Source organism: Drosophila novamexicana, unplaced genomic scaffold (genome assembly GCF_003285875.2).
Source record: "Drosophila novamexicana strain 15010-1031.04,08,12 unplaced genomic scaffold, DnovRS2.1 tig00000024-arrow-pilon, whole genome shotgun sequence".
NCBI lineage: Eukaryota > Metazoa > Arthropoda > Insecta > Diptera > Drosophilidae > Drosophila > Drosophila novamexicana.
Window position 1 is genome coordinate 270917 of NW_020824768.1, and position 24716 is coordinate 295632.

The window sequence follows — 24716 nt, forward strand, 5'->3', positions numbered from 1 at the left end:
TAAGCGATGGGGCATTACTCATTCCCCACACGACCTTTGTTTAATAACGCATCTATATACATAGTATATAACCATACATATATTTATATATGCATACAATTTTTATATATTTATAGTATTCATATATCCAAATGAGTTTCTTTTATGGATAAGTAGCTTGTGAGCTCTGAAAAGCGCTTGAAATGTTCTTTCAATGAACGTAAAAGCGGGAAAATTTTTATTTTTTTTAATTAAATGCTGTGCAACAATCCACAAATTGGGGTTTTTATAAGCTTATAACAGCTTTATAACAAGGTGGCAACACTGAAATTGTGCATTGCAATTATTAAACAGCTGGCTAAAGTGCCTGCTAAATTAGCTAACAATTAGCTCACTTATGAAAACTTACATTACTTAAAATTGACGATAAAAATGTAAAAATAAGTTAGGCCTTTTTTAAAACATCCCGCAAACCTTAATTGTAAATATTTAACAGCTGCTTAATCGTGTTGGACAAAGTGGCTGTTAAACTTGTGTAATAAATTATCATAGAATTAACTAAATTTAATAAAAAACTTGGCCTGTTTTAATATAAAAGTTCATATATCATAGTCTCAATACATTACTTTAAGTAAGTTCGGTAAAATGACAGCACTTACATAAACAAGTAAGTTGTCAGGTAGTTTATCTATAGATTAGATTTAAAGTGCAATTGATTTGATTTCTGACAATCATCAACAGCATGCTATATATGCCAAAAATGCTGACGTTTTATGAGCCAAACAAACACCTTGCCAAAAAAGAAAACATATAAAGTGCCAAAGAGTCTCAATAAATTTGATGGCTTTCGTGCTGGCGGCGAGAGCCAAAGCTAGAAATTCACTTTCGTCGTGCGGGTCTGTGGCCCAGAAACCAAGAAACCAATTGAGGCGTCAACTGGCTGGCCAACTATGTGGCAAGTGGATAATGTGGGTCTTCATTTGGTGTTGCAACACAGAACGGTAAACTGAAAAGCGCTTACGAGGTCAGTAATGGGCCCTGATTTGAACAAACAGTTGGCGGTTGTGGCTTTAAGGACCTTGCGGCACGCCAGGGTGCACGGATTAAGATCTCGCATGTGAGTTTAGAATTTGGCAAGCAAATATCGACAGCTAACAAAGAGGTATCAACACTTTGTGAAGACAAGACTAAACAAGAGCCAACTGACCCTGGACAGAGGCTGCCAAGCGGCAATAACAAGAGCCCAAAACGTGCTGGGTAATAAATCAAAAATAATAAAATCATTTTTTAACATTAACTGCAAACTTGGCAGCTCAACGCAATCAGACGGAACAAGACCGCATTATAATTAAATAAAAATTTATGAATACGACGAATACGAATACGAATACGAGTCCGAATCATATCTGAATGTAAGACTTGCAGCCTATGCAATGCAATGAATCGCTTATTAACGCGACTTGGCCCCTCTGACATTGACTTTAACATGACCTTTGTCAAGCGACATGAAGATGAAACTTACAAAGGGGAAGCTGCTCTTGAAGTTAAATTTAAACAATTGCAAATGATGGGAACACATTTTGTTGTGTTGTAATTCACAATTACAATAAAAATTAAGCGTATTTTTCTTAAACGAGAGTTGATACTAAAGTTGCAAAACTGTAGATTAAGTCAAAGCTAATGTCAAAACGTTTGTGCTGTCAAAGCTATTGACAGAGTTTATTATTTAATATGCATACTGCTGAAGACTTATTATAACAGATACTTAACCTTCTTCACATAGATTTAACATTAGGAATTAAACTTGAAATCACCTTAGCTCAGAATGCGTTGTCTATGTTTGTTTAACACAGCTGTCAAGTCTATTAGTTAAATTTGCAACGTATGCAAATCATTAATCATTTTATACAATAAATTCTTTATTTGGCAAAAATCTCACAGTAGTTAAATTAGCATTAAATTTGCGAAATAATCAACTTGAACTGGTTTACAGCGGGCAAAGATCACAAAATGCACAAATTATCGATTGAAAATTCGAGGTGTGACATAATATTATTATTTATAATAGCATTATGGCACTTGGAATATAAATAAGTTGTTTGAATGTATGTTAAATACAAATGTGTAACACTATTTACAAGCCAGCGCTAAAAGCTAACCGCCAGTTAACCCTCGCTGTTAAATTGAAGATTTGTTTGTGAAACAAACGCGTGGGGCACATTTGTAACTCAATCAGGCGTCAAAATGTGGAGGCCCTTGACGTCAAATGAGACGCAGCGTTTGAAGCCAACTGTTAAAACATAGTTTAAGCATCAGTGTTGCCTGTTTAGCTATTTTAGAGCTGAATGTAGCTGTTTTAGAGGCAATGTAGGTAATTTAGCTATTTTGAAGCTATATTTGAATAAAACTAACAGCCATGTGAATGGCTTAAAAAGCTAGTACAAATCTTTCTAGCTTTTGTTGTTTAATATTGGATTCACCTACTTTCTTGTAGCGGCAGTTAGCAACACTGGTTGCAAGCCAACTAGAAAAAAAAACATACCTAAAGCCCTTTAAGAGCTAGATCTTGCTCTTTTTAAACTGTTTTAGCTATTTATAGCTATATTTGGCTAGAACTAACCGCCCTGTGAATGGGCTCAGAAAGCTAATACAGCTCCTTTTAGTTTTTGTTGTTTAACATTGGATCAGGCTACTTTCTTGTAGCGGCAGTTAGCAACACTGGTTGGTTTCAAGCCAACTGTAAAAACATAGCTTAAGCACAGCTGCGTGCTGTATGTGTGTATGTGTGTGTGTGTGCATCGTATGTGGATTGTATTCGCATTTATTTGCTTTTTATTGTGTTTTATTGCTCTTTAGTTACCAGCTGGAATTTGTTCACACACATTTCTATGAATATTTTAAATACATGTGCTGCCCACGCTTCGATAATTACACAGCATTTATTTGTTTTCTGCTACCATTTTTTGCATTTATTACAAAATTTATTAGCATGTCTTTGTTATGGTTTATTTCAATTGTTTGGCCATATAAAGTTGTTGCGGAAGTTTATTAAGTATTGTCGAGGGCTTTTAGATTTAATTGAATTTTCGTTGAATTTTAGACAGAACAACAACAACAAAATATTTGCGCTGATTAAAAAGTACAACTAAAACAATAGCAAAACATTAATCTAATTGGCTGTGTTTCGATTTCGGCGAAATTTTCTACAAACTAAAATCAAATTAGAAACTAACAATCAAAAAGTGAACCAACAAAGCGTGGCACAAATCAGCAACAAGATTATTTATTAAACACGACGTTATTTTCAAACAATCGACTACCGATAGACGCGATCCGACGATGCGTCAACAACCGCGCGAGCGCAAAGCTAAAAACTTACTAAGCTCGACGCGTCGTTAACAGCAGCAATAGAGCTCTCACGGCAGCAGCAGCCGCCTATGTGTGTGAGTGAGCGCAGACTGAGTGGAGAGCACAATGACATACAGCTGCTGCTGACTGAATGTGAGAGAGCGCTGCTGGGAGCAAGTGCATTGCTTTGGAGAGTGGGCTGTGTCTGCCTTGTGTGCATGTGTTTGTTTGTGTGTGTGTGTGTGTGATTACCGGCGTGTGAAACTTTATGCAAATTAGCCTGTATTTGTATATGCGGAAAATAAAAGTTTATGTCAGTTTCTTTGACAATAAAAACAAAACAAAACAAAAAAGTGCTGATACGGTACAATGAGTGTGTGATACGACCAAGCTAAATTTTTAAACGGCCTAACACAGCAGCCGCTGCGCGGACGAGAACCTGCCTCAATTTGTTTCTGTGTTGATATTTTCTGTGTGTTTGTAAAAAAGTTCAATGCACGTTGATTACACAAAATAGCGGGCCAACAACAACAACAACGAAGACAAAAAGAACAACAATTTTGCGCTTTTATTACAAACATAAAATTACACACACATACATACACGTTTTTATGTATTTTTTTTTTCACACACAATTGTTGCTTGATGCTTTTGGTACGTGCTATTCAGCTTTGCGTTTTGATCATTAAAATGCCCAAATTAACACAAAATTAGTTACGTAAAACTTTGGGTGGCCAAATGTTTAGTTTCGCCTCTCATCAAAGCAGCGTCGACATCTGCTGATGTCATCAACCAATCGCGACTGCTGCAGCGCACAGTGCACAAAAATATATGCGTCGACTCTTTTCGGCACAGTGTCAAGTTTGACAGGCCAACAAAGAAGAAGAAGAAGAGTTGGAAGAAGAAGCAGAAAAAAAGAAATTTTGCTTGCCAATAAAAATGAAATTCAGTTTTGATATGCAAATTTAGCAGCGCCTGAGAGGAGACTCTTGCAAAAATTATACGTACATATATTTTTGTTGTTTTCTTTTTAGAAACGAAAACGAAATATTTATGGCCTCGAGGCGACAAAGTCAAAAAGCAAGCAAAACAAAAACAAAGAAGACGGCGAAAAAATGCACTCAGCTGCTGCGGCGGCGGCGGCGACTGCGGCGACGACTGCGGCTGCTCCTTTGCTGGGGCTGCATTAAAATTTTAATGTCAGGTTTGACGACAAATGAGATGTGCGCCAAAAAAAAAGGCAGACTACGCCGAGTTGCAGCTCCTCTGCGTGCTGTGCGTGCCAAGAAAAATATTTGGTCTACATTCAGGCATGAAAAGTGCGTTGTGTGTGCATTGCAAATGCGATTTTTTTTTCTCTTCGATCAAAATGCAGTAAATGTCTATCAAATAATTCTGCTCTCCCCTATGTACACATGTGTGTGTGTGTGTGTGTTTGTCTGTGTTGGACAATGTTCAAGGTCAGCGCACGATTGTGATCGCTTTCGCAGCTTTTGGCAAAGCACAAAAAAGAAGCCAAAGCAAAAGATTAATTAAAAGCAATACACACAAGAGTGAGCGAGCGAGACAGACAGCGACAGATAGCCAAAATATTGAGTGCTGTATAAAACACGAATTTGGACAGCGTCAATACAAAGCGAAACTGTAAAAAAATCAGCGGCAAAGTTCGACTAAGTAAATACCCTTTAAAGCAAAAAAAAAACGATGTTCAATCAAAAATATAAATATAAATATAAATTATTAAAAATAATATCTGTTAGTTTGTCGTTTATGTGAGCTTTAAAGCAAAGTAAATTGAAAGTGTTTAAGTTGCTCACATACCCGTTGCTTTTAGGGTAAAACAAAAATAATTTACTGTTTAAACAGCAGGCCACAAAAAAAAAAGTAATTATTATAAATAATTATTAGAGCGCAGTGGCAGTTATACACACATACAAACATAGCAACAAAACTTTACGCTGAAAAAGCTGTTGTTGTTGTGCATACAACAGTTTTTCGAAATATTCCTCTATCTGTTGTTGTTGTTGTTGTTGCTGCTGTTGTTGTTGTGACTTGTGCGAGAGCATAGAGCAGTGTTTGGCAGCGCGTTTTAAGCACATTCGATAGATAGGCCGGCAATCGACCCTCTGCCCGCTCCCGAACGTTCGTTGGCTCTAACTTTCCATATGTATTGTAAATTTCCATTGTTTATGATTAAAGTTATGGCGTTTGCTTTTGTTCCGCTTTTTCCGTGTGTATGTGTGTGTGTGTGAATGTTAGTGTGTGCAGCACCTTAGATGCAAAGTGCGCAGATAAGCCGCAGAGGCAAAAGTAAAGCTCATTAAGCGTTGCTCTCCTTCTATTCTGTGAGCTGGCTTTATTATGCTCTACTGCCCTGTAAATGAGTTGAAAATATAGGGTATAATAAAGTTGCGGCACTGCATGTAACAGATAGAATCTTCGCATTTTGCACAGCAGCTTACAGGGTAAGCTTGATGCTGATGCTCACAAGGAAGCGTGCAATAATTTCAAATTTCAACTGACAGTGGGCGTGGCAGCCGCATTTGCATATAAAAAAAAAAAAACAAAATAAAAAACGAACGTTTGCTCATTTGTTAATCTTTGCCTTTTTATGCGCCACCATTATTCAACACTGAATGCTCAGGTACCGTTACGTACATACATACACACATAAATCCAACAGCTAATGCTAACCAACTCTTGCGGTTGTCTGGCCGTCTGAGTCTGCCGTCGTTACCGTTGTTGTTGTTGTTTTTTTGTGTATTATTTGTTGTCTCTGTTGTTGCTAGGCAAATGTGCAAAATGTTAATAAACTTGTATTGCGCAAAACAATGCGACTACATTTATTATAATTGCGCAAATGTTGCTTGATATGCTTTTCAAATGATTTGCCCAGGTTTCTTTTTATTTCTATGCACAAACGAAAGTCGCCATAATGAGTGAGTGTGTGTGTGTGTGTGTGTGTGCGTGCATACACACATCGATTATTATTAATACGATAATTGCATGAAGTTGGCTGCGCTAAGCCCACTTTTTACATATTGACAGTCACAGCGACCCACACGCTAGGCAAATTACATTAAATGAATAATTACATGACAACAATTAAACAAATACGCCAAGTACACAGAAAAGGCAGCACAAAGAATAAGCGCATACGCCCGCCCACACAGTGACGACATCAACAACAGTTCTAATGGACGCCCAAAAGACAACCGGAGAGCAGAGAGGAGCAGAGAGCAGCAGCCCAACGCAAAGCTCGCAGAGCATAAGCCACGTACACACACACACGCACACATACGTAAATAAAGCATAATAGAAGAAGAGAGGTTGACGAACTCGCGAGCGTCGTCTCACTGTCCAATTTTTATTGCCTACTAGTTGTAGACTTTTTAATTCGCTGTTATTGCGGCTGGCAAGCTTTCAATTTGGCTCAGTTAAACGAAGCGTTGAATTGAAAGCGAGCGGCCGACTCCAAAAGGCCGCCTTCATGTCCGTCCATATAATTTGCTAATCACATTTGGCAAATTATGTTGTAAGCCGCACAATTGTACAATCAAAATCAGATGTGCGACGCGACAGATAGAGACACGTATCAAAACAAGTTGACAAATTTGCCAACACTTGAGCAAATATATTAAAAGCGAGCGGTAAAGAAAGTCACGAGCGAGCGAGCGAGAGAGCGAGATGGCGCAAAGAACACATGCGAAGAGAGGAAATGAGGCAAGAAAATTCGCGTGAATCATATGCAAAGTGGCACAAAAAAAAAGAAGAAAACTTAATAGCCCGCTGTTAGTAGGCCGGGCCAATGCCAGCACACGCCCCACAGAGCCAACAACAACAACAACAGCGAAAATTTAGCCATAAACAATTAATCTTGATTCGTTCAGGTTGGTGGGAGGAGGGGAGCTTACGCAGCAGCGATAGCACTAGGTAAATGACCAGAGAGTCATCGTCGTGCCGCCGCCACAAATGGATTAATTGAGTGACCTTTTTTTTCTTTGATGGGCGACACCATTTTCTGATTTTTGTTTTGTTTTGAGTATATTGCCATTATAAGCCGCTGTGTGATGTTATTGTGATTTATAAACAACATGTAAACTTGCTGTATATCAAATGACGCTTAGTCAGCAGGTGGTATTCGATTTATTCGTTATTTATTTGCATATTAATATTAATAATATTAGAATGTTGATCAACAATGCAGCAGGGCGACTTTTTATGAAAGAAAAAAGGGTAGAGCTACAGTTAATTGAACTGTTGCTATTAACTCACAGGCAAAGGAATTATTGCTCTCTCTTTATCTCCCTCTCTCACCAGCCCCCCCCCCCCCCCCCCCTTCCAGACACTATAAAGAATATATTGGCTCAAGATCTTAAGTTAAGTGAACTGTTCCTATTAATTGAAATGCGAAGGATTTAGTTCAGCTCTCTCTCTCTCTCTTTGTCTCCCTCTCTCTCTCTTTCAACCCACCACCCCCCTCTCCCACACACTTTTATGAATAAAGTGGCTCAAGAGCTACAGTTAATTGAACTGTTCCTATTCATTCACAGGCAAATGACTTAGTTCAGCTCTCTCTCTCTCTCTCTCTTTCTGACTCCCCCTTCCCACCACACTCCTTTTGTCAGCATCGTGTTTTAGTTCTTTGCTTTCAACGCGCTTCACAAATTCGTGCAGTCGAAAAAAATTGTTGAAGTGTAATTTTGCGATTCTTCATTGTTTTTATTTTCCGCATTACGCTAACACCCGCCCGCGGCGATCCACCAGCACGTAAAGCACCTCATTCAGCATCAAAACTTTTTGTTGAATTTGCATAAATTTGCACGCGAGAAACACTTCAAAAGAAATCACATGCAAATTGAAAATCGATTTTCGTTAAATTCGCTGATTTTGGCATTGCGCAAAATTTAAAGCTGCTGAAGGTTATTTGCAGCCATTGTTGTTGTTGTTGTTGTTGTTGTTCTTGGCGGCGATTGCATCGTCTATTGATATGCCTTTTTTGTAGCCGCATAAATCATAGTTGATGTACATAAATTGATATTTAAAATATGTACATATATGTTACTGCTATTAGAAATATACACTCTGTTGTATTTTGATTGGTGTAATTGGTTTTTCTCGCTTGATTTATGTGCTCCAAACTGCCGATAGAAATGATTGATGAGCTATTCCCCCTGTCACTTTTTACGATCTTGCATAATAAAGCACGCTCAATTGAGTCCAATTGGGAATGGTGAATGGTGAATATGCATGTCTCGACACTTTGACAAACTGACCACAGTCAAGGACAAAAGGGAGAGACCCACGCATAATAGCGCTCAAGTATTTACAACTTGCACAAATTAGGCAAATAGCTAGAAGAATATGTGCCAAACATAAATCATGGCCATATAAAGCGTAACCTACGCATTCCACGCACAAAGCGTGCCCAAAAATAGCGCAATTTTTAGCTGATTAGCATCAGTTGGCGATGTGTCTGTACGTGATGGGCGCTGAGTCGAGTCCAGGTGTGCCCAGGCTGCGTGACACTTTTGCCAAGCGGCCACACTGCCCAGATCAGGCATTCTGCTGCTTGCCGCTGTCTAATTGTTCACACCCGCCGCGTGGGCCACACCCAGCTGAAACTAATCTGAAAACAATTAAGGCGCGCGCGTGTGTGTGTGTCTTTGTGTGAGAGAGATAGAGAGGGCGAGAGAGCGGAAGAAGTGTATCATTTGCAGCGTGTATAACAATTTTCAAATTAATTTGCAATGTGTGCCATTAAACTAATTAAGTTTTAAATGTGCGCAGACATCGATATCCCAGAGTGATAAACTAATTAAAAATAATTAATTAGCTACGCGAAAGGGTAAACAATTTAGTGGCACAGCGAATTCGTTGCATGAAGCAAGCAGCCAATAAACACAAAATATAAATTAATTGAAATAATCAAATCAGCTCTGTCGCAAGTGGTAACAATTTTTGTTTGTAATGGAAAAATGACCTAAGCAATGGGCAGCCGCAACGAACTTCGAAAGCAAAAGAAAAGAGAAGAGAGAATGCTGATAAGACAGAAGACAGAGCGGCTGTAACGTATGTCCAAACGCATTTAGACTCACTTTCACACAAACAAACAAAAAGCAAATAAACACAACAACAAACAGTTCGAAGACGAACAAACACAGACGAAAACTAATCGAACTCTCCACATTTCGCGCTCTCTCTCTCGCTGCCTCTCTTAAATTCATTTGGAGATCAAAGTAAGGCCCGTTTTACTAGTGCAAGTTCTTTGACGGCAAGTCAAATGCAAAAACAAAACCTGACAGATATGACAGTAAACACTACATTGTATACACACATACATACATATGTATGTATCATACATGCACACATATCGATATATTGTGTACACACATACAATGCTCCTATTCATGTTTGTATACAATACACACCCACACATCTGTTTAGGTCGACGTAATCTTTAAATTCTACAGCTCAATATGCATATTTCATACTGATTAAACAAATTGAAAAAATATGTTTTGCATTTGTTGTTGGCGCAGTTATTTAAGCATACATGGGCATGCACACACATGTATTTGGAGATATGGGTGTCAACCTAACGGTAAAAACATATGTCCAACTTATGACTGTTATTTTCTTTTGTCAAATGTCAGCTGTTAGCGCACTAGCCCTTTCGCAATCCATTCACACACGCACACACACACACGAGTGGCAAGCTTGTGGAGAGTGTGGCACGCAATATGGCGTCATTTCTTTGGCAGCCACAGAAGCGCAGTTTACAATGGACGTGACAATTAAATAAGTGAACGACATTGTGCGAGCGAGAAGGAGCGAGAGCGAGATGGTGGACAACAATTCTAGGTCAGCATTTAGTGATGGGACCGTGACTGCGATAATGTATCGTAAATGGACAACAGTTCGTTGTTGGTTACTTACTAAGTACACATTATTCATATAATTAGTCAGTTGGCTTCACATCTGGCAATGACTCACGCGATAAGTTGCTCATCTCTAAATCACAGATAATGACAATGCCTCCCTTTGCATGTTCGTCGATAAGTAAATAAATGCGTCTGACACTTTAAGCATGAGTTTTGTCTGCGTGATAAGCGCCGCATGTAAACGATGTCGCAACAGAAAATATCGCATGCGATATAAATGCTGATCGATTGCCGGAAATTCGGCAGAAAAACGTTTAAAATGAAAAGAGATAAGTTCAATATACAGATATAAATAGCACAATTTTTCACACATGCTTTCCGCATAACTTTTCTGCGGGCCAGCACTTTAATTGAAACAATCAACAAATATGATATCATATGCGAAAATTAAACGGTTATTGCGGCTAGAAAACTCTTAAATTGCTGCGCTGCACTTTTCTATTTAACGGCGATAAGAATGCATTACTACGCTGACGCATGCGAAAGCCACTTGACTTTTGGACAGCTGCTCAGGGCCCACGCTCAATTCCAATGGGCTGGCCAATCGTCATTTGTCATTCACGCAGCGTGTGAGAAAAACAAAACAGTTGAAAACTGTTTAATTTGAATTCACTTAATTTGAAATGTGGCTAAAACGTCGCATGAGTCACACCATTTTTTTTGTTAATACTATTCACCAAATTCTTAGTTGTTGTTTTGCAGCTTGTTTTTTTTTCTGTTCGTTTTTAATTTATTCACTAGTCATTGCTCTCTCGCTCTCTCACTCGCACTTGGGCCTGCTCTCTAATGCCGCTACATTTGTCTGCCATATTGAAATTGGGTTAATAACATGTGTACACATTTAACTGTTTTTGTTAGGCTGAGTCTTGCTTTCGGCACTTTATTTTACAGCTCTATTGATTTTTCTTATTTGCACACAAGTGCATAAGGGAAATGCACGAAATGTTGCATGCGTACATACATATGCACACATAAATGTATGCGTGTGTGTGTGTGAGAGGCTTTGCTGCAGCCGCCAAAAATACGTTGGGCATCGTTGGCGTTTTTACATTAAGCGGCTTATTTGTTTTATATGCGACTCACACACTCATACAAATACAACTCTGTGTATGCATGTGCATGTGTATGTGTATGCGATTCCTACCCCAATTACGCTGTGGGCTCCCACGGCCCACGCATCGCCCAACAGCTGCAGCGGCGCTGATTTATCGATTTTTCATTCTTAACCAAGATTTCGATTCGGCAATTATATAAAATGCGCACAAAACAAAAGGGATGAGCGACCAATATAAACAAATAAAATTAGCATAGCATTAGGCCACGGGCATCCAAAATTAGCAACATCAAAAATAATTTGGCAAACGCAAATAACTGTAACCACCTGCCCCAGGATGGCCAGCGAGAGGGAGCGAGATGCAAGATGCGCCACACTGTTTTGTTTTTTTTTTTTCGCACAAGAACAAATCACACATATAATTTCTTAGCTGCCCTTGAGAGTCTTATTTATCTAGCTCTTCTACCTGCCTATGCACACACACACACACATCCACACATACAAACACAGACGCAGAGGCGGCCGCCGCCTCTTTGACGACGCCAAAAACCCACACATACATACACACAGCTACATACATATATATACACATATTTTTTACGGTAAGTATGCACATGCATTTGTAAGTATGTATGCTTGGCTTGTACTTACTTTTGGTTTTTGTTTTTTCGCAAGAAATTCGCTTGAAATCGGCTTTCGGTTGTTTTAACTAAACTGGAGGAGGGGGTCCGTCTCTGGTTTTGGAAGTTGTCATGGAAAATGTAACCTTGTCTGGTTATAAACTTGCCTTTTATTGTCACTTTTCACTTGCTATTGCTGTGCCCAAATAATTAAAAAGCGTTAAAACACGCGCACACAACACTTTCATTTAACATTTTTTTGCCATAAAAATGTTTATTTTTCGCCCAGCAAAAAGGAAATACACCAACTCGGCATACATAACTGGTTTTCTTCTTTGGCACCTTGCTTTTCTTTTCATATATTTTTTTTTAGTTGCGTTCGCTTCTGCTGTCCTTTTTTAATGACGCTTGAATATCTCACACCATCTGTTATACATGCACCGTTTTGTTTATAAAACTATTAAAATCAGCCACTTGTATTAAATACTCAAATTTGCTGGACAGCGAACAAAATTTTTCTCATTGCGCGTTCAACGCGCTCACTATTCTGTTAGCGGTGATAATCAGATTCTTGCGGTGGCCAGAAATTTGAAGGTGGTATCGATATCCCCAAGCTATACAGTTTATATATCGATATTTTATTCGATTTAAATGAAAAGTGTGGCCGCACTGCTAAAATGCCTAATTAACAACATCATTTAAATATAGCTGCCAAAAATAAAAACAAAAAACTGATTAGTAAACGTACAATACGAGCATTACAATATAAAATTAAACTTTTAACGACGTGTTTAGACAAACGGTTTTAATGGAGATTTAGTCGAAATTTCGTTATATCTTAAAACTATAAATTTCCAGCGAAAATTAAACAAGAAAACATTGCGGAGGGTTTGCATCAATTAACATACATACATTAAACTTCCAGCAAAACAAAAAACTTAACTAAGTTGCACTCCTAAAGCGCGCAAATTACCCTGGAATTTATGCTACATTTTTTCTAAACGGTCTTACTGTTTGCGGTTTTGCCAATGCAATCCAGCTTGGTCACACTGTACAGACGTGTCATTTGACGACTGCTGTAAATACATAAGTTTTTAAACTCGCGGCATTTAATGGTGCAATTGACCGCTGTGTATTATAATTGGGACTAGCCGAAGACTTCCTCAACGTTTGGATCCAACATATTGGATAAAAACATTGGAAACGCGTGCAGTTACAAGCTGCCAGCGTGCCAAACATCAGCTGGGGCCCCAGCCGATTTGGAAAAAAAGACCACACCAAAACCCAAACCCAAACCAACGCTGCTTTTGTAAATAATTAGGGGGTCGGCGCTGAGGCAGCAACAACTACTTTTCAAATGGCGGGTCAAAAATTTCAATATGATGAGAGCGGCGGCACGTTTTATTACTTTGTGTTATCGTTTTTAGCATTGGTATTGATACCAACTACGATTTACTATTGGCCACGTAAAAAGAAAGAAGGTTAGTGTCGCCGATTGTAATCAGACTGCAGCTCTCTCTTTAAGCCTATGCGTGTATGCGTGTCTTTGTGTGTGTGTGTTTTTCCCAAATACAAACATGTGTTGCAAATGGACACGTTCCATTAAGTTATTCTAACAGTGCTGTCAATTGAGCGCTCAACAGTGTTGGTGAAAGCTGTGACTGCTGCAACAACAACAACAACAGCTTAAGCCAGCTCACTTCACAAATGGAACACACAGACACACACATACACACATGCATACACCTTAAAGAGAGACAAGCACATGCAGGGCTCTCGCGATCTCTCCCTCTCCCTTCCTCTCTCTCCCACCGCATGCGATTCTAATCTCTGACCTCTTTTTCGCACAGATCTCGGCAAGCAGAAGGATGAATGCCAGTGTCCAGATTGCTTGAAGAAGAAGATCATTTTGGCCAATGCAGAGCCTTATCGCACACTCAAATCGCTGGCCATCAAGCTGGCGATTGTGCTCGGCTGGGCGCTGCTTCTGTTCCTCACCTATCGCGTCTCCCAGTTCGACTACGAGATGGCGAGCTTTGATCCCTTCGAGATATTGAATGTGCCGCCGACAGCAACGCAGGCAGAGATCAAGAAGGCCTACTACAAGCTGTCCAAGGTACTCCATCCCGATAAGGAGACGGGCGATGAGAAGTCCTTCATGATGCTGAGCAAAGCCTATCAGGCGCTCACCGATGATGTGGCCAAGGAGAACTATGAGAAATACGGCAATCCCGATGGCCCCGGTGCCATGTCCTTCGGCATTGCGTTGCCCTCGTGGATTGTTGAGAAGGAGAACAGCGTTTGGGTCCTGGGTCTCTATGGACTGGTCTTTATGGTGGCCATGCCCTCCGCTGTGGGCGTCTGGTGGTATCGCTCCATACGCTTCAGCGGCGACAAAGTCCTGCTGGACACCACCCAAATGTACTTCTATTTCATACACAAGACACCCCACATGCTGCTCAAACGCGCCCTGATGGTGCTGGCGGCCAGTCTGGAGTTTGACAAACGCCACAATTCACAGGTGGTGGAGCGCCAGTCGGACAACGACGAGGTCCCGGCGGTACGTATGGAAAATCATGTTAATGCAGAATGTTAACATAAATGTACACTTTACGATAACAGCTGTAACGTAACAGCGTGCTAGCAGAGCTGTTCAATGCAGAGTGTAAACATGTATGCACACTTTATGATAACAGTTGTTACTTAGTAGCGCGATAGCAGAACTGTTAAGTTCATAACAGCTGTAACATTACAACGCGTTGGCAGAGCTGTTAAATTATTAGACATTATCGATGTTTCTCTATTGCAATTTCCTGCACAGCCTATCTATACTTCCTGTGAACAGATGTAAACTAACAGCAATGTTAAATCCTTAGACATTATTCACATTTCTCAATTATTTAAATCTCCTGCACAACTTATGTACAATTCATGTTAACAGCTGTAACCTAACAGCGCGCTAACAGAGCTGTTAAATCCTTAGACATTATTAACATATCTCCATTTCAATTTCCTGCACAGCTTATGAACACTTCATGTTAACAGCTGTAACCTAACAGCGCGCTAGCGGAACTGTTAAATTATTCAACATTTTTAACATTTCTCAATAATTTCAATTTCATGCTCAGCTTATGTACACTTTATGTAAACAGCTGTAAACTAACAGCACTGTTAAATCCTTTAACATAACTAACGTTTCTCAATTATTTCAATTTGCCGCACAGCTCATTCGGCAGCTGCCCAATCTCAACGAGAAGTGCAAGGAGCATCCGCTCTGCCGTATGTATTCCATTAAGGCGCGCGCCATTCTGCACGCCCATCTCTCACGCATTCCACTCAATCCGGAGACGCTGGAGCGCGATCGTCAGTTTATTGTGAAGAAGTGTCCGTATCTGGTGCAGGAGATGGTCAGCTGTGTCCATCAGCTGGTGATGATGGCCTACGCCCGTCGTGTGCCCCGTCTGCCCAGCATCGAGACCATCGAGAACTGCATGAAAATGTCGCCAATAATTATCCAGGGTCTGTGGGAGTTCAAGTCGCCGCTGCTGCAGCTGCCCCATCTGACCGAGGATCATTTGTATTTCATGAACAAGAAGCGGCATGTCAAGAACTTGCAACAGTTCGCCCAGCTGAAGCCGGAGGAGAGCCGCATGCTGCTCAAGAACCTGACAGACTTTGAGTACGAGAACATAATGCGTGTCCTGGGCAAGATGCCGCTGATTGACTTCTCCATACGCTGCGAGGTGATCGACGATGAGAACACCAATGTGGTTACGGCTGGTGCGATCGTAACGGTAACCGTGACCCTGGAGCGCAAGGACATGAGAACCTTGTTCGGCGACACCAAGGTGCCCGAGAAGCAGGGCATCAAGGACGAGGCCAACGAGGAGGCAGCGGCGGGCGATGAGGATGAAGCAGCCGCTGCCGCCGCCGCTGCGGTGCCCGTCAAGAAGGCCTCCGCCTGGGCCAAGCCGCGCAAGGGCGGCAAGGGCAAGGGCGGCAAGAAGCCGGCCAACAATCAGAAGAAGAAGACGCAGCCCAAGGCGGCAGCTGTGGCAGCCACCGTCTCCTCGACTACGACGGATGAACAAACGGCAGCCAATTCGGATGCCGAGTCAGAGGCCGGCGAGCAGCACAGCGATGTGGAGTCTGCAGCCGGCTCCGGCTCCGAGGATGAGGATAAGCAAAACAAAAACAATTCCTCGCTGGACGACGATGATGACGAGGAATGGGAACGCCTGCAAGCCAAGCTAAACAAGCGGGAACGCCTCGAGGGCAAATCCCGTATGTCGCACACGGTGCACTGTCCGTTCTTCCCCGAGGAGAAGCAGGAATACTGGTGGACATACATATGCGATCGCAAGTCGCGCACGCTACTGACGGCGCCCTACCATGTCACAAATCTCGTCGAGAAGGAGGAGATACAGCTTAAGTTTACGGCGCCGCGTTGGCCCGGCGTCTACACCTTTACGGTCTGCCTGCGTTCCGGTGAGTGCGCCCCAACCCGGCACCAAAAATCCAAAACGATTCCACTAATACATGTTTCCTTTCCTTAACAGACTCGTATCTGGGCATGGATCAGCAGCAGGAGCTGAAGCTGGACGTGCAAAAGGCGCCCGCACCGCCCACAGATCATCCCCAATGGGATCTCAGCGAATCGGAGCCGGAGCACAATGATCAGCAGGAGAATCTAAGCGATTACACAACGGACACATCCGACGAGGAGGACAGCGACTAGACAGCCACAGAGAGAGAGAGAGAGGGAGAGAGTGAGAGAGTTTCTCATGACATTGAGCGAATTTCCCCCCCGCCCCCCCCCCCCCCCCCCCCCTCCACAGAACAATCGTCTTTTAATCTAACGAGTTTTTGATTTTGTTTTGCCCCAAAACTTTTATTTTTTTTTTAATTAGTAAATGATTTTGCGTTTGCGAAAACTATTCGCATATTCTTTTTAACTAGTTTTTGTAATTAACGAAACAGACAAACGAACATGGATAAAGAGCCCGAAACTAGAGCGTAAATAAATAAGTAAAAGAATACTTCATTTTAATGTTTCTGTACTAAACGTAATTATATAAATGTACTGTATATTTAATTATTTGGATACAAAAGAAACGAAAAGAAACATAGAATATAGAAAACAAAACAAAAACAAAAAAAAAAAACGATTTTTCAAAATAAAAACAAGATAAGAAGTTGAGATAACGGTGCCTTTGCCTCTTGCTCTTCTTCTACTGCGCAGCTGCTTCGCGTTCGCTGTCCAAAAGCTGAGCCGAAGTCGAGCTGGTTCCGGTTCCGGTTCCAATCGGAACTCTAACTGGAACCGGAGCGTCTGTTGTTGTTCTTTCTGCTGCTGCTTTTAGCTGTGGAAGAAAGTTTTAAACTCGCGTAAATTCTGTTTGCTTTGCGCTCATTTTCTCATTACCCTCCACCAGAGATTTTTTGTTTTATTAGTAATTTCTTTGGTTTTGTTTTTGTTGCTTGTTTTCTTATTTACAATACATGTTCACTATTTGCTAATGTGTGCGTGTATGCATGTGTGTGTGTGTGTGTGTGGGCGAGGCGGTTTTTCTTTATGTGTGTGCGTGTGCGTGGGTTTGGTTCATTGTGTTGTGGTTCATTTCGTTCGTAAGTTTGTGGTTCGTCCATTTCTTTCTTTTTAGTTACTCCTCTTTGTTCTCTTCTTCGTCGGAGGGCGTTTTTGCTTCGTCATCTTTAATCTCTTTCTTTTCCGCTGCAGTTTCTTCTGGTTTTTCTTCAGATTCTTCTACTTTTTCTTTCGTAGTTTCTTCTACTTTATCTTCCGCAGTTTCTTCTACTTTATCTTCCGTAGTTTCTTCTACTTTATCTTCTTCTGTTTTTTCTTTCGATTCTTCCTCAACTTTCTCTTCTGTTTTTTCTTTCGATTCTTCGTCAACTTCAACCTTATTATCGGAACTGTCTTCTGATTCTTTAACTTCTTCTTTCTTTTCTTCTTCGACTTCTTGCTCTTCTGTTGTAGCATCATCAGTTTTGCTTTTTGCTTCAGTTTCTTCGGCGGCTTTTACTTCATCTTCCGTTTTTTCCTTGCCTGATTCTTCCACCTCTACTTCGTCTTTCTCTGATTCTTCAACCTCTTCGGCTGTTGCGCTTTCTGAAGTTTCTTTCGGTTCTTTTTCTTTCTCTTCTTCCGCTGAGGAGTCTTCCGGTTTCGCTTCCTCTGGAGTTGAATCGGCGGTGGATTTTTCTTCAGCTTCTTTTTGTTCTTCTACCTTTTGTTCTTCTTCTTTTTCTTCACTTTCTTTTTGTTCTACTTTCTCTTCTCCTTTTTCTTCAGTTTCTTTGTCTACCTCTTCTGACTTATCTTCAGTTTTATCATTCTTACTCTCTTCAGCGTCTTTCGGTTTCTCCTTCGTTTCGTCTTCGGCATCTTCAGACTTCTCTTCCTTGGACTTTTCCTTCGACTCGTCTCCCGAATTCTCCGCAGTTTCTTTCGTTTCCTTACCTTCACCATCTTTTTTATCGGTTTCCTCTGCATCTTTCTCTTTCTTATCGTCCGCCTTGTCTGCCTCGGCATCGGGGAAAAATTATGATTAGTGTCCCAAGGGATCGCAACCTTTACATTACCTGTGGATTCCGCTTTCTTCTCTTCGGATTCGGATTCTCCTGAGGTTTCAGTCTGTTGTGGGGATTGGTGTTTAAATTGCGGATGTGGTGCATTTCAGTGAGTATTGTTGTTGTGGGTGTGGCAGGGGATGGTAAAAATGGTTAAATGTCTATACAAAATCGGTAAAAATTCTCTAAAACTATTCAAATCAGCTTTAACTTTAGAGCAGAAACGTGCCTGATTAGCTGTTCGATCGCATTTACAGGTCTAATGTTAACATTCGAGCATGCATTACACAACATTTAGGTTTTACCTTTTCTTCACTATTCTCATCTTTTTTGTCTGCATCATCGCCCTCTTTAGCTGCTTTCTCCTTATCTTCGCTCGTTTGCTCGCCATCTTCTTCCTTTTGCTTTGAAAATGGACGAGCGCATAATGTTAACATTGGCATTTACACAATCGATCGCTGTTATCTTACATGCGCTGTTAAACAACTGCTAAACGCTGGAGCTTTTGAGACGCGGCTTGTGTTAAGTTTGGGTTATAAAAGCTTTTGGTGGTTTTTTTTTTAGTAAATACAAATATACTTCGTTTTTATTAAATATTTACTTATATATTCAGCGGATTTTTATGTTTTCGCATTAACATAACTCAGCCGCACAAATCGTACAGATCATAGTTAAATACACTCTATTCAATTTAGTATTAAATTAATATGCAATTTTTTCCGAGTGTTTGTGTTTCTCAACAAAATGTTATCAATACAAATGATGTTACCAGACATACAAAAGTGTGTGAGTGTATTATTATAAATAAATATGCATTTTGATTAAAAGTTGTAATTTTGACCGCAGCGTGAACACAATCACTTCATTAAATTAGTGTGTAGTATGCATGACATAAATATATATATCTATATATATATATATACGCGCTTTATATATAAATATCGTAGCTTAACTTAAAGAACCGCAGTCGTGGTAACATAGAAGCTCGAACAAACCGTTATATTGCGCCCAATTGCCGAAATGCTGTTAGAGTACATTTTGATGTTATTGCTACTGTTAACGTGGATGGCGTCGAACTTGAATTGCGTCTCATTAGTAGAAGTTGCTGTTAATGTTAATGTTATTGTTGTTGTCATTGTGGTTGCTTCTGTGCAGGCTTATTGTTGTTGTTGTTGTTGTTGTCGCGTCATAACAGTAAACAGAAAAGTACAAATTGCTCAAAGCGCTCAAACCTCTGGCTTCTCCTTCTCCTTGTCCGCCTCGCCCGTTTCCTCGGCAGCGCCAGATTCAGCTTCAGCTTCAGCTTCACCCTCCGCTGGAGCCTTCTTCTCCTCCTCCTCCTTGGCGACGCCGTTCTCCTGCTTCAGTTCGATTTGAGCACTGCTCACGGCCGTTGTATCAGCTGGCGCCAGCTTGAGGAACACCTCCAGCGTATCAATCTCGTTGGCCATATCGAAGGCATCGTAATCACCGCAATATTCGTCATCGTTGAAGATCTGCGGCGGCAATGGATGCCTCGGCTCTGGATCGCTGACTGTGCCGCCATTGCTAGTCGATTTGTTTTGCATCAGCTCCTTTTCGCCCTCCTTGCCGGGCTCTGTGATGTCAACGGTATCGTACTGAATGTTCTTGCTGTCCAGGATCATCAAAACGCGCTGTTGGCGTTTTTTCACCTAAAATCGCACATAACAGTAATAAGTTTAGCTGTTAATTTGATTAGCTGGCCCAGCCCTGGTTTTCAAATGCCGGCAAGCCTAAACATGAACACACACACACACACATATACACACAAACTATCTCTCACTCGCACTTCCAGCACTTATCAGTGCATGCTTGTAATTAATTCTTGATAAACTGTTGTTTTTATTTATTGCCTATATACTCACACATGCAACAATGTCTACATACCCTATTTTAGAAGCTGACAGTCTCAAAAGTCTACAACAATAAACAACGGAACATAAATCGCATTTAAGCTTTGCTCTTTCGCCCAACCCCCCTCATCTACGGGCGTTGCCGTTGTTGCTTTTGCACAATGACCGTTGTTTGAGTTCTTATTGGCAAAGGCGAATCAAACAAAGAGAGGGAAAAAGAAGAGTGTCACACAAATGAATCATGCAGACGAACACACACACTTACAAACCCGTACCCACGCATATGAAAAACTGTGATCAATGAATTCGTTTACACAGACAAACAAATAAGCTTATATGGAAATGTTTGCGGTCGTTGCGCTGCTTCTTGCCACCACCATCAAAACGCTCGCTCACACACAAACACACATACACACATGCGTATGCCAATCAAAATACCCACTTGCTGTTCTGTTTTGTTGGGAGAGGCCAAACGCTAAAGAGATGACGTTTCGACTGTACGTACTACATCATCGTTCACACACACACACACGCGCACATTCAAGCGCAAAAACAAACAAAAGGAATGTGCATAAAATAGAATATGCAATATGGTATTTCCTTATGTCTATTTCGCTAACTAGGCAACATTCCATTAACATTACACTGACTCCTACAATTCAATCAGACAGACACACACACACAGATGCATACATGTCTGTGCATTTGTCATTATGTGTGTGCTTTTCAGCTGCCCCGCCCACACCGAAACTGCAGCACTTACCTCCTTGTTGCCGGACATGCCGCTGACGTACACTTTCAATACCATTTTTGCAATTAATTATGCGCCGCTGGTCTTTAATTTAAAGCTTTATTGGCTGCGCGAAATAAAATCGACTTTCACGACGATAAAAATATTTTTAGAACTTTCTTTCTTTGCTCTGCTTTTTGCTGTGTCTGTTCTTGGCCCCTACCGCGATACGTAATGTTGTTTAAAAATATGCACGCACTGGGCTTATCGTTGAGATACGCTGTAAATTGGCTGTGAAAGCGTATACAAAATGTGTTCTATAAAAGTGTAAAAATATTTAATAATATAAATCGCACAAATTCACTTCGAGCTCTGCCTTTTATGCCTACTTTATTCGGTCGATCCAATGTGACCTAACTGAGGCGGGGTGAAAATACGAATATTTAAGACGAAAAATACTAACTGCATAGCTTGAGCAACTCACTTGGTAGGAATTCGATATTTGTATAAAGAATTTGTTTAAGCACTTGCATGTACATCGCATGACCGCAAAATGAGCGCATTGCAAATTGCTTTCCCTACAGATTAAGCCTGTTTTATTATTGAACAAATACCTTAAGCATGTATAAGAAGATTTTGGTTTTGTGGAATGAAATAACTTTAAATCCGAAATTTGCTTAGCAAGCAATAAATTTAAAAGAGCTGCATACCAAACGTAACATGTTCAGTTAATCGATAGCTCGTAGCGTCGATAACAGGGCTGCATCTGTGATAACGGCGTGGAAATTGTCGTTCTGCCATCGCTGAACTCTCCTCTCTGTTCACGAATCGTCGTCACGCATGCATCGGTCGTCCATTTTTCGTAAGAGTTCGACAAAAAACTGAAAATTACATCGCAAAAAGACAGAAATTTCACAAATCAAATACTTTGTAACACTTTCAAACAACAGCACAGTGCATTTCAGTGGCCTTTGAAATACTGCTCAACCCAATAAGCAATAGCAATACAATTAGTTTTACAATTCAACTGAATCTGAAACGTTCGTGCGTATGTACAAAAAAAAATAAATAAAACGCGTGTGAAGTGGTGCAGAAATTATAGCAGAAGCAAACATCAATCAATGTAAGTGCAATTGTGAACAACAATATCGCAGCTTGTCATTTTTTTCTTTAATGAAATCTTAAGAGCCCTGATAATGATATGCGTTGCGACCATTTTTAAAAATTTCACGAAATCAAAATTCCAACTCACAGCTGCAAGTGTGTGTGTGTGTTTGTGCGAGAGAGCGAGACAACCATTCAGCGTATAAGCTGCTGTCATTTTATTTTCTTTGAAACGAATCTCTTTTTTTTTTTTTATTTTTGCTTTTGGCATGGCGTTCGTCACGTAAAAAAGCACTAATAATTCATTATTAAAAATCTTTAAAATACTGTAAATGACGACAGAACACAAACGCGCAAGCTACACACGCATGCCCATACAAATGTAATTTGGGTTCATTAGCTGCATGTGCGTGTGTGTGTGTGTGTGTGTGCATTAGTGAGACAGCGTTACTGTGTAAAAACAGCTGGTACAGCTCGAAGGATACGCATACGCGGTTTTATTGTTGTAGTTTAGTAGTATGCATGTGTGTGTGCCTGTCTGTCTGTGTGTGTGTGCGCGCGTGTTTGGTGGTTGACTCGCCTCGCTTGTAGTTTTCTTTGCCTTTTGGTCTCTTCCTTGCGTGTGTGCATTGCTATGCACGTACTGTTCTTGTTGTTGTTGTAGCAGTGGTAGTGTTGGAAAGTTGTTGTTGCTGGCTTGTGGCGAACACTCCCTTTAATTGGGCATCGCTGCTTCGGTTTCTTTTTAATGCCCTATCCGTCGCCCAAGCAGCAAGGCAGCAGCTGCCAAGCCATAAATCGCAGCACCATTTTCTTTTGTACTGTGCGAGTGTGTGTGTGTCAGGTGAATCCTGTTTTCCTTGAAACCAGTTTCACATTTTTGAATTACATTTAGTCTCAGTTGGCCGCGCTTCTCTAGTTTCTGCAATTGATTGTTCTCCATATTTGTTTTTCTTTTTTCATTCACAGCGAACGCTTCCAACAAACTGTGTGGCAATAATAAGCAAAAATAAATCAAATAAAATAAGAACAATAAATTTAAGAACTAAGCTATTGAATATATATATATATAAAGATATATTATTATATTTAGAGCAAGTTAACGGAGCACATTTATATCATAAATATGGCATGTGCAACACTCAAACGCGCCTTGGACTGGGAGTCGCTCAACCAGCGCCCAACGAAACGTCGTCGCTGCAATCCTTTCGGGCAATCCGGCAGCAGCTCGCCCTCGCGCAGCGGCAGCAATGATGCCGCCAATAACAGCTCGACGACGCCTTGCAATCGCTATGCCAAAGACAGCAATGAGCCCAGTCCGTTCCTGGAGTCTACATTGGCCAAGATGTCGCCAGGTAAGCCAGCATCTTATTAATATACCACCTGCACCGACACCTATCATTTGATGCCGCTGGCTTGTTGTTTTGCAGATAAAATGGCTGAGAATTTGTGCAATGAAATCAAAAGACTGCACAAGCGCAAGCAATTGCCTATTACATCGGCCGCATTGGAGCGTATGCAGGACTCGGAGTCGAGCGGTTCTGAAATGGGACCGGAGAGTCCGCATCGCCCGGATAGCCCACCGAGTCATCTGATGATGCGCCACCATGGCGAGAAGGCCTTGTTCACATTCAAACAGGTGCAGCTAATATGCGAGGGCATGATCAAGGAGCGCGAGGATCAGCTGCGCGAACGCTACGAATCGGTGCTGACCACCAAATTGGCCGAGCAATATGATGCCTTTGTGAAATTCACGTACGATCAGATCCAGCGTCGTTACGAGGCAGCGCCCAGCTGTAAGTCCTAGAATATCTGGCCTAATTTCGTTAATTAATCGCATTTACTTTCAGATTTGTCGTAAGGCAGCCCAAATTCTCACTATGAAATGCACTACGATCTTATGTGACGGTGGTTCCAACCGCAACAGCAAATGCTAAAAGAAAAACAACAACAACAACAACATAGAAGCCCTCATTTAAAAAAAAAAAAAAAAAAAACAACTGCATTGTGTTTATTATATATTTTGAAATATAAAAAGAGTTATAGTTTAAAACTAGAATTACATATATAAAAAACAAAACAAAAATGTATTGAAAAAGCAACAAAGCGGGAAGAAATACTTTACGGCTTAAGCGCAAAGCAAACAACAAACAAACAAAACAAAACAAAACAAACTTGTTACATTTACGTTTTCACATAACGAAAATTCTAAATAAAAATGACAAATATCTATATAGGACGTATGAACAATACTACACAGAAAGCTAATATATAAAAAATAAATCAACACACTGCAAAAGGTGCAACAAAAACACATCTATAAGGAAAAAAGAAAGCAAAACAACACACACACACACACACACAATTCAATGAAACCTCAACAGTAGCTTCGTATATATAAAAAGCAAAAAAAAATAGAAAAAAAAAATTGGTAAAACAAAAAAGTATATATGTTAGGTACATAGCGTA

General features: G+C 40.6%; 3 protein-coding genes across 4 annotated transcripts; 2 read left to right on the forward strand and 1 right to left on the reverse strand.

The window, feature by feature from the left end:
• Nucleotides 1–12870: 12870 nt before the first annotated feature.
• On the forward strand, nucleotides 12871–16767 carry LOC115771248 (translocation protein SEC63 homolog). Its single transcript, XM_030716849.1, has 4 exons — nucleotides 12871–13426; nucleotides 13796–14505; nucleotides 15170–16433; nucleotides 16505–16767. The coding sequence occupies exons 1-4, from the start codon at nucleotides 13303–13305 to the stop codon at nucleotides 16681–16683; spliced, it is 2277 nt and encodes a 758-aa protein (XP_030572709.1). The 5' UTR covers nucleotides 12871–13302; the 3' UTR covers nucleotides 16684–16767.
• Nucleotides 16768–17608: 841 nt separating this feature from the next.
• Nucleotides 17609–21544, reverse strand: LOC115771205 (glutamic acid-rich protein). Its single transcript, XM_030716805.1, has 5 exons — nucleotides 21177–21544; nucleotides 19772–20212; nucleotides 18845–18943; nucleotides 18552–18603; nucleotides 17609–18489 (listed from the first exon to the last, which is right to left on the reverse strand). Exons 1-5 carry the CDS (start codon nucleotides 21219–21221, stop codon nucleotides 17609–17611), a joined length of 1518 nt encoding a protein of 505 aa, XP_030572665.1. The 5' UTR covers nucleotides 21222–21544.
• Nucleotides 21545–21988: 444 nt separating this feature from the next.
• LOC115771250 (akirin) lies at nucleotides 21989–24235 on the forward strand. Of its 2 annotated transcripts, XM_030716850.1 has the most exons (4): nucleotides 21994–22266; nucleotides 23217–23602; nucleotides 23678–24043; nucleotides 24098–24235. In XM_030716850.1, the coding sequence occupies exons 2-4, from the start codon at nucleotides 23374–23376 to the stop codon at nucleotides 24106–24108; spliced, it is 606 nt and encodes a 201-aa protein (XP_030572710.1). In that variant the 5' UTR covers nucleotides 21994–22266; nucleotides 23217–23373; the 3' UTR covers nucleotides 24109–24235. The 2 variants fall into 2 exon arrangements, with proteins under 2 accessions (XP_030572711.1, XP_030572710.1); XM_030716851.1 differs by lacking the exon at nucleotides 24098–24235 and having other exon boundaries at nucleotides 21989–22266; nucleotides 23678–24054.
• Nucleotides 24236–24716: the final 481 nt, after the last annotated feature.